The following is a 12752-nucleotide window of genomic DNA, read 5'->3' on the forward strand; positions in this document are numbered from 1 at the left end:
AAATATGAAAAAATATGGAAATATGGAAAGGCCATGTCTGCATGGACTGACATGCCAAACATGTTATCTAGGGAACGACTTAGTGGTCCCATTTCACAGATGGGAAAAGTAAGGCACAGAGAAGTAGGAGCACCTAGATCAGCAGCCTGTGTATACGCCTCTGTCTCTAGTGACAGATGCCCAAGCGACCGGTCAGGTGTGCCCTTCCAGCCACTCTTTCTGGAGGGAAGACACCTGGTGTTCTTTCATTGCAGAAAACTGCACTGCACACGCAATTACAATCCACATGAACTTGTTTGCTTCGTTCATCCTGAGAGCACTGGCCGTCCTGGTGAAAGACATTGTCTTCTACAACTCTTACTCCAAGAGGCCTAACAGTGAGAGCGGCTGGATGTCGTATCTGTCAGAGGTAATCCCCTCCCCACCCAATGGGGCAGAGCTGATGGGTGGGTGGGGGCGTGGATAGGTGAGGGAGGCGAGAATAAGAGGGTCTTCAAGCCTTTCTGATAGAGGGGCACTGTCTGACTTTAAAAAACAACCTCCCAAGAGTGGGCCGGGTAAGCGGATCCAGAGGCCGATGGGCTCACTGTGGGTGACCTCTGAGCCGCAAACCAAAGCCTAGATCAATCCTTTGTTGAGACAGTCTTTCACTGTGCAATCCAGGCCAATCCTCCTGCCTCATGAGTGCTAGAACTATAGGTGGGTGCCACCGTGCCCCTGCATTAGTGGGCTTTAAGTTACAGGGCATGGGGAGATGGCATTTGCTCTGCAAGCGTGACAACTGGAAGAAGCTGGCTAGCGAAGCTAGCCAAATCGGCCAAGCTCTAGGTCCGAGTGAGAGCCTCCGCTTCAGAATATACAGTGCAGCACAATCAAAAAAAGATAGGCTGGTGTCAGCCTCTCGCCTCCACTTTCACACACACACAACGTGATCCCTTTCACACACATGAATCCACTCATGGAAATGCAACACACACATATACACATACACACGTTATAGATTGATCGTGAGTCTTATTACATTTATTTATTTATGTGTGCAATGGGTGCATGCGGGGTCAGAGCAGAGGAGAGTCAGGAGTGGATTCTCTCTCCCACCATGTGGGGGTCCCAGGTGGAACTCAGATGCCAGGATTAGTGGCAAGCACCTTTACCTGCTGAGCCAGCTCACTGGGCCCTTGATCATAGAATCTCACCTTCAAAAGTTCTATTTTTCTCGAGTCTGTGTATATTTCATGTAACCTTTCAAGTTTCTTGGCATACTATTGCCCATGAACTTCTCTGTAGCTTTTCCTCAAGTCTGTGGGGTCCGTAATTGGGTCTTCATTTTCGGTATTGATTATTTATATCTTTTTTTTTTTTTTTCGAGACAGGTTTCTCTGTGGCTTTGGAGCCTGTCCCTGGAACTAGCTCTTGTAGACCAGGCTGGCCTCGAACTCACAGAGATCCGCCTGCCTCTGCCTCCCAAGTATATCTTTGTTGTTTACTTTTACACCTTGATACTTGTTGCCAGGAGTTTCTCGGTTTTATTGGGCTTTCCCAAGAACAAGCTCTTGGCATTATTGAGCCCTTTCGGTTTATATTCTCATTTGCATTCATTTCGACTTTCGTTACTTCCGTGCGTGCCATTTCTTTGGGTTGCATCTGCCATTAATTTTTTCTGGCTTTTCACACACGAACTTATGGCAACTGATCTTCAACTTGTCTCTTTTTAATAATTCCACTTAAGGGTAGAAGTTTCATTCCAGGCTTGTTGTTAGTTGCATAGTACAAAGTTTGGCACACTATATATTTTTTTTAACATTAAGGTCAAGAAACACTTCTCATTTGTTGTGGCACCTAAGGACTCTGTGCAATGGTGTTTACTTAGCCATTGTGGTTCCTAGCCTAGCTGAACTGAGGTTAGAGAACAGACCCTCCCATGCTTTCGTTTAGGCTGTTGTTGATGGATAGCAAACTCTCTCTGATTATGTATTCCCCTCCATCCCTCTCTCCATCTTTCCCTCTTTTCTTCCTTCTTTTTATTTCATTTAATTTTTTATGCATATGTGTGTATGCCCTGTGCATGAAGAAGCCCAAAGAAGCCAGAAAAGGACATTAGATCCACTGGGGCTGGAGTTACACACAGTTGTGAGCTGCTGGTCCAGGTCCTCTGGAAGAGCAATGAGTGCTCTTAGCCACTGAGCCATCATCTCTCCTGCCCTTTGCTTTTTGATTTTTCTTTAACAGTCTATAAGTGGTGCTTACTTTGCAGAAGTGAAGTCCTAGGTTCCCTAGAAACCACATAAACAAGATGCCGTGGCTCACACCCGTAATACACAGCCTTTAAGAATAGAAGGCAGGAGGATTAGAAGTTCAAGGTTATCCTTGACTACATAACAAGTTCAAGCCTGAACCTGGATGCATAAGACCCAGTCTCAAAACAAAAACGAAAACAAAACAATGCCTAGAATGTCAAGGGAGAGGTTGATCTTTAAAAGCTCCATGAAGCCTTCCTGCCAGCCCTCTCTGAGGTTGTCAGCAGGGCTCAGGAAACGGGGGGAGGACAGGGCCCGGGCTTGTGTGTACTTGGGGAGACCATGCTCATCCAGGTGTTGACAATCCCAGGACTCACCCCGGTTCTGCCCCTGCAGGTGTCTGCCCTCCTGCCGCTCCGTCCAGGTCCTCCTGCACTACTTCGTGGGTGCCAACCACTTTGGGCTGCTGGTGGAAGGGCTTTACCTCCACGCCCTGCTGGAGCCCACAGTGCTTCCTGAAAGGCGGCTGTGGCCCAGATACCTGGTGGTGGGCTGGGGTGAGTGCCGTGACTCCCGTTCTCTCCCAGGGAACCTATCAGAACATGGGAGCCTGACAGAGCCTTTGGTTGGAATCCCAACTAGAGGATGACAACGCGAGCAGATAATTTCTCAATGACAAGGGTCCTCCGAAGAAATGTGTTTGTGTGTGTGTTTGTGTGTGTGTGTACACGCATGTGCGTATGTACATATATACATGTACAAGCACAGGCCTGTATGCCCAATGCACACATGCAAAAGTGAAAAGATCTTTGGTACAACTAGCTGAAATCCTTCTTACCCTCTTTGCCATTGCGTTAGACTGTTCACATGCCATAACAAAATATCTGTGTGGTTGAGCAGCGGACACTGGGTTTCTCTTGTTTCTGGAGGTTGGGAATCCAGTGTGCTTCATTTCTGGTGAGGACCCTCTTCCTGGTGTGGACAAACTGCCCTCATGGCCATCACATTGGTGAGAGGAGATATCTCTCTTCTTTCTCTTCTTTCTCTCTTCTGCTTTCTTTCTTTCTTGCTTTCTCTCTCTCTCTCTCTCTCTTCTTTCTTCTCTCTCTTTCTTTCTCTCTCTCTTCTTTTTTCCTTCTTTCTTCTTTCTTTTCTCTCTCTCTCTACTCGCCCTCCATCTCTTTTCATATCATCAATCCCATTGTGAGGACCCCAACTCATAACACCTTCTATACCTAGTTACCCCACCTTCCCCATTATCAAATACCCCCATAGTGGTGACAGGTCTTCAACCCAGGAATTTTGGGATGACACATCCATCGGTCTGTGACATTAAGTCTTTTTAAAAACAAAAGTTATTATTAATTTTTATTTAATTATTTTTATTGAGTCATGCCATTTTCTCTGTTCCCTTTCCTTCGTCTCTTCTCCTCTCTATTATTATTAATCTTAAAAGTATGAGCAGGGTATTCTGATCTGGAACTCGGTTTCTATAGCCTTTGGTCAATTAGATGCTACAGAACTCAGAGGAAGTAATGGACCCATGATATTTCTTATGAAAAATTTGACTGAAGTCCCTGGATTTTACTGCAAACCACTTTGTGACAAGTAGCAAGCCCTTTCTCCCCAGGGCACAGCTTCTCTAACAGTAGAGCCATGGTTGGGCTTGGGCTACCCTCAGACTCACCAGTTCTTACAATATGATTCTGTATTTGGTTTTTTAACCCTTTGGACCTGTTGTGCTGGGCCCCATGAGGCTGGTAGGGAACAGGCAGTATTAGACAAGCAACGCTTAACTACCCTCTCTGTTTTCTATACAGCCTTCCCCATGCTGTTTGTTATTCCCTGGGGTTTCACCCGCGCACACCTGGAGAACACGGGGTATGTAATCCACCTGGTGCCAGTCTTCTATGGACCAACAATTCCCAAATATACCCAAATATAGGACATGACATCAATTTCCCAAAGAGACTATCCAATTTCTCCCATGTTGTCCTTCTAGAAAGTAACAGGAGCAAAGAGAAGTAGTCAAAGGTCTTGTAGTAGCCTATTAGTCATACATATAAATTATCAAAGATGCTGTCTGGACCAGCTGCGGAGCTTGGTGTATAAAGCCAGAAGGACAGAGTAGTGGCTATAGCTTTGTTCATATGAGAGAAAGCCGCAATTTGGATGTACATTGACGGAAGAATTATTGTGAATAACATGGCACAGCTACATGTGAAATACAAATCGAAGACTAAAACACACAAGAAACACAAGTTAGAGTCTCCTAACTTACAGGAACCGAATCTCAGCAAGTCTTTTAAGCCTGTTCCTAAATTCTATGTACTGTGTGATCTATTTTTCCCTCCACATAACCATCATCCAGCCTTCATATTTACATATGGACATACACATATATTTCTAAGTGTGTAAGTGATATGAGAAAAAGGAAAACAAACTACTGGGTAAAGTAACAAGGGTCTGTAGCCGTGAGTTTTCGTTTGCCTGCACGTGGGGGAAAACGTGGGAGGGTCTGTGCAGTACCCTCCTGATGCTGAAGAGCAATTTCATGGTAGGAAGTCAGGAGTTCTCTTTTGCCCTCCTCTTAGGAGATGGACTGGTAGACAGTTAATCTTGAAGGCAGGCAAGCATCCTTCTTCCATAGGGCATGAAACTTCAACATTCATCCTCGCCTCATGTCTCTTCTCCTCATCTTGTCCACAGGTGCTGGACATCAAATGCAAACAAGAAAATCTGGTGGATTATCCGAGGACCCATGCTGCTTTGTGTGACAGTAAGGACCACCCCATCCATCCCTTTCTTTTCTGGGGCTCCGCAGTTTCAGGGGAACATCCCTCTACCCTCACCTCCTTCCTAACACCTCAGATCTCTGGTCCATGAAAGGGGGACTATGAAGTGTGGGCAGTTCCTGCTGGGGTGAGAAATTAAAGACTTCTAGGTTCAGGACCTAAATTCAGGGTAATGCTATCGGTCTCCATCTCTCTAAATTCAGGATAAACACTGTAAGGCCTCCTTCTTTCTAAATTTGGGGTAATACTGTAAGCCTCCATCTCTCTGGATCTTTAAATGGACCTGAAGCCCAGCTCTTAATCCTGCACTGGAGACAACTGGCTTATAGGAACATATCGATTCCAAGTGCATTTCTTAAACTTTCCCACTTGTGACCTCTTCTTTCTAAAGTGAGTTTTTTTGGGAATCCCCCCAAAACATCTATGGACAGTAAATTTAAAAGAAATCTGCTTAAAAGAATTCTTTGGCATACTCATTATTGACAAGTTGACCAAGCAAGTTGGCACATTAGTGAGATCAATCTGCTCATTATTTTTACGCAAAGAATTCAATCTTGGCTCAACGTTTGATACTGCATTTTTATGTTTCTCAGAATTGCAAGACATCTTATATTTTTTTATAATGTTACTGTTAGAATGTCACTTCATATAAATATGTAGTTCAAAATGGCAGAAGTGTGCTTAGGGACATTTTAGAAATAGTTTAAAAATTATTCCCAATGCCAAGCTGAAATTTCATGTATTAAGTTTTAAAAAATCAAAACTGAAATTATCAACTCAAACATAAATTTCGGGGAAGGTTTGGTTTTTTAAAGATTTTTAATTAGTGTGTGTGTGTGTAAATGCAGGTGCCCTTTGAGCTAGAAAAGGGGATCAGATCCCGTGGAGTTGGCGTATAGTCAGTTGAGCCACCTGATGGAGGTGTTGGGGTTGAACCTGGGTCATCTGGAAGAGCAGCAAACACTCTTAACTGCTGAGCCACCTCTCTATCCCCTCAAACAATACTTTAAAAAAACCTCAGTCATTTTAAACTATCCAGTCCAAAAATAAATTTACAGAATACTTACAATGTTATAGAAGGATGTAGGGAAAAGTGAAGTCTTTCTCTTTTTCTGTGATTAAATCATTGTGTTTTAAAAGAAGAGAAAACTTTGTACGGAGAGTGAATACACTTCAATTCATAAACACAAGTCGTGAACCTAAGCTGAGGTGTCTCAGTCAGCGTTCACTGGTCTGTGCAGTGGAAAGGTGCATGTGATGTCTTCAGAACCAAAGTTGCATTCAAGTTTCCAGGATTGCAACATGGGCAAATGCTGCCAAAACACATTGAACACGTGCATTTAATTTTGGACTAAGTTTGATGTTTCATGCTTTGAAATCTTTTACTAGCGCTAATGCTTTGTGACCTCCTACATTCAGTGATGTGACCCATGTAAACTGTGACCCACAGTTTAGGAATTGGGGCTTAGACAATGATGTGTGGGAACGAACTTTGTTAAAGAAGCTGGAGGGGAGGTGCAGGGGTCTAACACCTGAGGAGTGACATGTTCCCACTGAGGGTGGGTAGAAGATCTCCCTGCCCTGTCTGAGTGAACCTTGGGTATCTAGCTCTGTGCTCCATGTCATTGCCAAGGGGCTGCTGGGTAGTCTGCTATGTAGATAGCAAAGGATCTTGAAAGGGAAAAAAATACAGCTTTGTAGAAAATTGTTGGTGTTTATCAACAACTCAAGAAGTTCCTTGCTTGAACCTTGCTGTGACCTAGAGAGAAAATGTGCATAGAAATGGTAGGAACACTGAGGATATGGGGCCCCCCAATTGCTAGTGGTGTACCGACTGTTGATTATCTCCCCTCTGTCATTGGACACTTGACTGAGAGAGGATGTTCAAGCTGACACTGACACACATGTCTGAGCCCTCACCTCTCCAGTCATCCAGTTTCCTACTATCCTGTCCTCTGGTCACACTGCCCCATGGGAATCCCAGCACCCACCCTCTTGCCCAGACACCAGCACCACTGCCTGGGAACATTTACTGAGGACCTCCAACCAATGCCAACTCTTAAGTGCTTTGAGTATATGAACTCAGTTAATCTTATCCACGAGCCTACAATGTTTGAAACGCTATTATATTTATGTTTCGGTAAGGACACTGAGAAGCTGAGACGTTATTTTGCCTCTATAACTTCGCGGACCAAATTAAGTTAGATGACCAAGTAACAATTCCAACTTACTGCTTCTCAAAAACATATTTAACTGGAGCCTGTGCCCATGATACTTAAGACTCTATCAGATATTAGTCTGTAGGACCTCAGATACACTGGTCTCAGTTGCTTTCCCCAACATCTTATTCGCTGGGGGATCCAGGGTCCATCTTTCATGTCTTGGGTCAAGCACTAGTTTCTCTATGCCACTGTATCAGGGACACTCACCTTGCAACCTTCTGGCTTCCAAAACCTTCCTGGCTTCTGCTCCAGCTCTAATACATTTCAACTATTCGCTTAAGATCTGCCTGCTGCCACTATAAACACATTTTTTTATTCGCCCCAGCAACCAGCTTTGATATATGGTGGCCCCTTTGTAAACGCATATAGTAGATGATTGGAATCCACCCTCCGAACCCTGGGAAGTGCTTGCTAACCAGCAGAATAACCAGAAGTTTACCAGTCCTCCTTCGATGGAGTCCAGACTCTGTCCAACTGGACTACTGGACACTGCCATCTTCTAGAAGTTTGATCCAAACATAATTGCTCTCGGAATCCCCCTGGATGTCATTATTATTTCTTGTGAATCGAGTCCCACGATAGACACTTAGGTTTCATTGGTCCACAAGGGCCTGGGAATCTAATTTGCACTGGGGTTGAAGAGCGTTTTTGCTACACCATTGCTCTTCCATGAGTAGGCCTTGAACCAATAGCATTATCAGTCCACTTCAATGTGCTCATTATCAATTCAGATTCTTGTCACTTCTCTCCCCTTTTCCAAGCTATGGAATCAGAATCTGTATCCTGATAGGATCCCCGGGGTTTAGATATATATTAAGATAGATAAACTGTCAACAAAATGTGATCCACAAGATGGGCTGCACGTTAGAAACACCATGATGGCTCAGACCAGTCACAGTAGGAAATCACGGGAGAAAGGACTAGACAGCTGATGCTCAAGTGACTCTTTTTTGTTGTTCTGGTTTTTGAGACAGGGTCTCGTAGCCCTGGCTGTCCTGGAACTCATTCTGTAGACCAGGCTGGCCTCGAACTCAGAGAACTGAGTGCTGTGATTAAAGCATGTGCCACCACCTCCCAACTTCAAGGACTCTCATGCAAAGCCAGGGCTAGAACCATCATGCTGGGCCTTGTTGCTTCTGCCTTCTACAGTGAGTTGACCAGTTTGCTAGCTTCTGCCAGTCTTTCCTAGTTTCCTGGAAAAGTTTTTTGTCTTCTCGTTTGTACTAAATGATCTTCACTTGCTGTTGTTTCTATAACTCTGGTTATGATTGGTTCCGTATTGACCTTAGGTCATGGGCTCTCTATCTTTTCTCTCCATTCTTCTCTTCCTCTTTCTCTCTCTACCTAGTAAGTGACTCCATCACCAGACACACAAGCCATAGTTTTCAGAGTCTTCACAGAGCCTGTCTTCTTTCTTCCTGGAATATCCACTCAGACTTCAAGTTGGCATTATTCCTTGAAGTTCCTTCCAAGACATCTTGGTTACCGCATTTACTGTATTTACTAAACCCTCATGTGGAGTCGTCTGTAAATGCCTCTTAATTGAGGCCCTTCCTTCTTATCCCTGGCAATCAGGTTTCCATTCTGTAACCAGAGCGATCACTTTGGAGAAAAATCCAATTACATCTTCTTCTTCCCACAACTCTTCAGTGAATCAACCTAGCATTCAAGGTTGGTCCCAGACTCTATTATGATAAGTGTTGCTAGTCCCTGAGTGTTGACCACAATACCCTGTGTTTCACCCTATAGGGAGAAACCCAAGGCTCTCCTTCCACACTGGGGTATTTTCTTCCTTTACATGACCATCTCATGACCCCATATTTATTCTTGGAAGTTAATACTTCATTGATCTTCCGTTCACCCATCAGTAGCCGTCTTCAGATATGCCTGAAAAGGAGCATTTCTAGAAAGGGTCTCAGGGAAGATGTAGTTGAACCACTACTGCCTGTGTCTTGCAGCTATTTGGTCAAGAGGTTGACCTTGAGTAGAAACTGGAGGGATGTTTCTTTGGTAAAGGGAAGACCATAGTTTTCACAGTTGGCTATATGACCACATGCTGCCACCCTCCACTAATCTGAATAGCCATAACCCCACTCTAAAAGAGGATTCATAGCAACATGGAAAGGAGCCTTGGGTCCCTGAACGACTGCATGGAACCTAGATCCTCAACAACCACTAGGCTGTGACATAAGCAAAGGGAAAATACTCTGCTAAGGAAAAAATCCTTGACTTCCACGTGTATTCTATTTAAGCTGCCATTCTAAAACAATGATTCTCAACCTTCCTAATGCTGCAACCCCTTAATACAGTTCCTCATGTTGCAGTGACCCCCCCCCCGCACCAACACCCATAAAATTATTTTATTACTACTTCATAACTGTAATTTTGCTACTGCTCCAAATTTTAATGTAAACGTCTGATATGCAAATGGTCTTAGGCAACCCCTGTAAAAGGGTTGGTTTGACCCCCAAAGGGGTCATGACCCACAGGTTGAGAACAACTGTTCTAAGACAATAAAAAGAAACATATCCATCAAAATGGGAGCTGACAGTCCTTGTTATTTAAGATTCCAGGCCCTTAACAATTTTCCCTCATGCTTGTCATGCTTGTTCTGGAGCTCAGATTTCTGGAGCAAGGTGCAGACCTGAGGAGGAGTCTAACTGGGGGGGTGATGGAAAGAATACTGGGACCAAAGGAAACCTCTGATTCTAGGCTCCAGATCCCAGGCATCACTGTGTCCCTAACTTTGTCTGTTATTTGCTGAACAACATCTGGCTTGATGAATTGCTGTCTTTCTGGACACGCAGGCATCTCAGCTGACTTCATCTGCTGCTCTTAGGGTTGGGATTTTTTGCGTTTCAGAAATGCCCGTACTGTGGACAAAGCTGGGAAAACCCAGATGCTCTTTGAGACTTCCACTAGAAAAGAACGGGAGGAATTCCCACCTTTTTCTTTATAAATCTTCTCCTAAAACGGTGCTGCTCAAATTAGCCTCAAGCCCCTTGACTGTTGTGGCGGGAGTTGAGTCATCCTGGATCTGGGGGTGTTCTGACATCTTAGTCACCAGCACCTGCTAGCAAATTTTTAAAGCTAGGACAGCCTCGTGAACTAATTGCTTCGAGAAAGGTCTTTGATCATTGCCTTGCTCCCTGCAGCTTAACAGCCTGACCAGATTAAAACCGGTTGAGTGAGTGTCCAGCCAATCAGGTGAAAGAACTTTGCGCTGACTTTACAACCCCATGAAGTCCAAGCAGCATTTCCTCTCCTTGGCTCCTCCCACAGGCTTGAGTGTGAGAGCGCTGAGGAAATGGGCAGAGTTACTCTCGGTCTTTTCCCTTGTCTATCTTTTTTTTTTTTTTTTTTTTTTTGGTTTTTTCGAGATAGGGTTTCTCTGTGGCTTGGAGCCTGTCCTGGAACTAGCTCTGTAGACCAGGCTGTGTCTCAACTCACAGAGATCTGCTTGCCTTCTGCCTCCCGAGTGCTGGGAATTAAAGGCGTGCGCCACCGCCGCCCGGCTCCCTTGTCCATCTTTATGGCCTGTCTCACCGGGGCACTAGGGATCCTATAGCTACCGGCCCCTGAGACAGCATTTCACTCCTACACTGCCGCCTGCTGCAGAGCTGACGTGGGACTCTCTCCCGCCCTGCCCTGCTCCACCACTGTCGCTAAAACCCTCCCCAGTCCTACAAATGGAGCGGCGTTGCCGCTTTTGCACGTCCTTTGTCTCCTCCTGTTCTAAGCCTCCACTTCCTCTCACACAGACAAGCCTCACGGTTGCAGCGCAGTCTGGTTTTGGGGGTCTCCTTTCTGTGACACAGCACTATTAGGGAGCTCCTTGTTACTAAAACTCTATCTTACTCTGTTTACCTTCGCTGCATCAATCCAGCTCTTGCTTTTCCGTGGTGAAAATTGGTGTGTTTGGTTCCTTTTGATCACTGTGATAAAATACAAAAGGGTCCATCACGGCAGGAACGTGGCAATAGGCAGGGAAAACATGCAGCAGGAAAATGAAACCTGACTGCGGTTTCAGCCATAGTTTGGGCAACAGAAAGAAACAACGGGGAGATGGGTGAGACTGTAAACACTCAGAGCCCTAGTGATGTATTTCCTGTAGCAAGGCTTCCATGTCCTGAAAGTCACATATAACCTTCCCAAACAGTGCCATCAACCGGGGACCAAGTGTGTTGTGTGTGTGTGTGTGTGTGTGTGTGTGGTGTGGAGGGGGGCATTTCTCATTCAACCCACGTCCCTAGGCATTTGCCAAAGGCTTCAATGCTGTAGAAAACGAATGTGTTTGGAGGAAAGGAAGGAGGCCTTTGTCTGTCTTCTCTCTGCCGTTCCTTACCTTTTACAGAGGCTTGCAATCTCAGCAGGACCCCTGGGGAAGGGATGCTTTGGCCTAAAGGGAAGCCTTAGAAGTGTAAGCATTTTTAAGCGGGCCAAAGAGCCGGGACTTGGCAGATGGAAGAGATTGCTGGAATGTGAGGCAGGGTCCCAGAACACTTGCCATGTTTAGAAATCACCAGCTGCTGACCTGCAGGCCCACAGCTGTGCCAAACACACATTTACCAAGAAGGTAGCATCTGCAAAGGCAACTGTAGCGTCTAAGCCCTGGAAGAGAGTTTTATATTATTTGAGGTTCCCATGTGCCCCTATCTGGTCACAGATTCCCAGGGGAGTGTTCCCTGGCTGGCCACAGATTCCCAGGGGAGTTGGCTTCATTCTTGAAAACATTTCACATTTATCATATTCTCTGATGGCGCACAAATGAAGAACCCACCATCCAAATGTGGCTTGCAGACTCTAGACCTCTGGAAACCTGGAGGAACCCAGGCTCCTTGGTAACTGGGAAGGCGATCACTAGGGCTATGGGAGGCGCTTCCTCTTGCGCCATTGGTTGATGCCCATTTCTCTTGTCTGGTCCCTGGGAGACACAGAGAAGAGCAGATCCTCAGGCCTCTCATTTCCTAGGAGACGGTCTGACTGCAGTTCACTGGCTGAGAGATTTGTCTTCCTCCGTTAAGCTTACTTTGTCAGCAACAGGCCAGGTGTTCTACAAGTTACTAGGGCAAGCGCACAGTGTTTTCCCGTTTGTGATGAGAAGCAGATATCCATAAAAGTAATAAATTACTTGGGTATGTTTCAATTTGAATTTTCCAAATTTTTCTGGTATTAATATTCTTTGGCTGGGAACGGCCCTTCAGTCCTGTTGGTTTATGTTTTAGGAACTCTAAGTTGTTTTTTTTTTTGTTTTGTGTTTTTTTGTTTTTTTTTTTGTTTTTTTAGCGCGGAGCATTGAGTCCAGTGAAGCACATGCAAGGTATCTATATTGCATTCTTCAGGCAAGCGTTTCAGTCTGTAGGGGTTTTCCTTCTGCATAGGGACATCTGTTTTGTGCTAGGTCAATGTTTGCGGAGATTCTAGTCCACACAGCTTGTCACTTGCTTGCCCTTCCTGTCAGCTCTTTCTCGTTGCATGGGAGTCTTGTTGAACCTTTG

At 45.1% G+C, this 12752-nt stretch overlaps 1 protein-coding gene across 1 annotated transcript in view; it reads left to right on the top strand.

Annotated features, from left to right (window-relative positions):
- Positions 1-12752, top strand: part of Glp2r (glucagon like peptide 2 receptor) — a 63788-nt gene that overhangs the window by 22688 nt on the left and 28348 nt on the right. Inside the window, 5 exon segments of the mRNA XM_038329091.2 lie at positions 255-279; positions 281-409; positions 2608-2794; positions 4058-4118; positions 4947-5016. Of these exon segments, the coding sequence (XP_038185019.2) occupies positions 255-279; positions 281-409; positions 2608-2794; positions 4058-4118; positions 4947-5016 (472 nt within the window).

This window comes from Arvicola amphibius, chromosome 4 (genome assembly GCF_903992535.2).
Source record: "Arvicola amphibius chromosome 4, mArvAmp1.2, whole genome shotgun sequence".
Taxonomy (NCBI): domain Eukaryota; kingdom Metazoa; phylum Chordata; class Mammalia; order Rodentia; family Cricetidae; genus Arvicola; species Arvicola amphibius.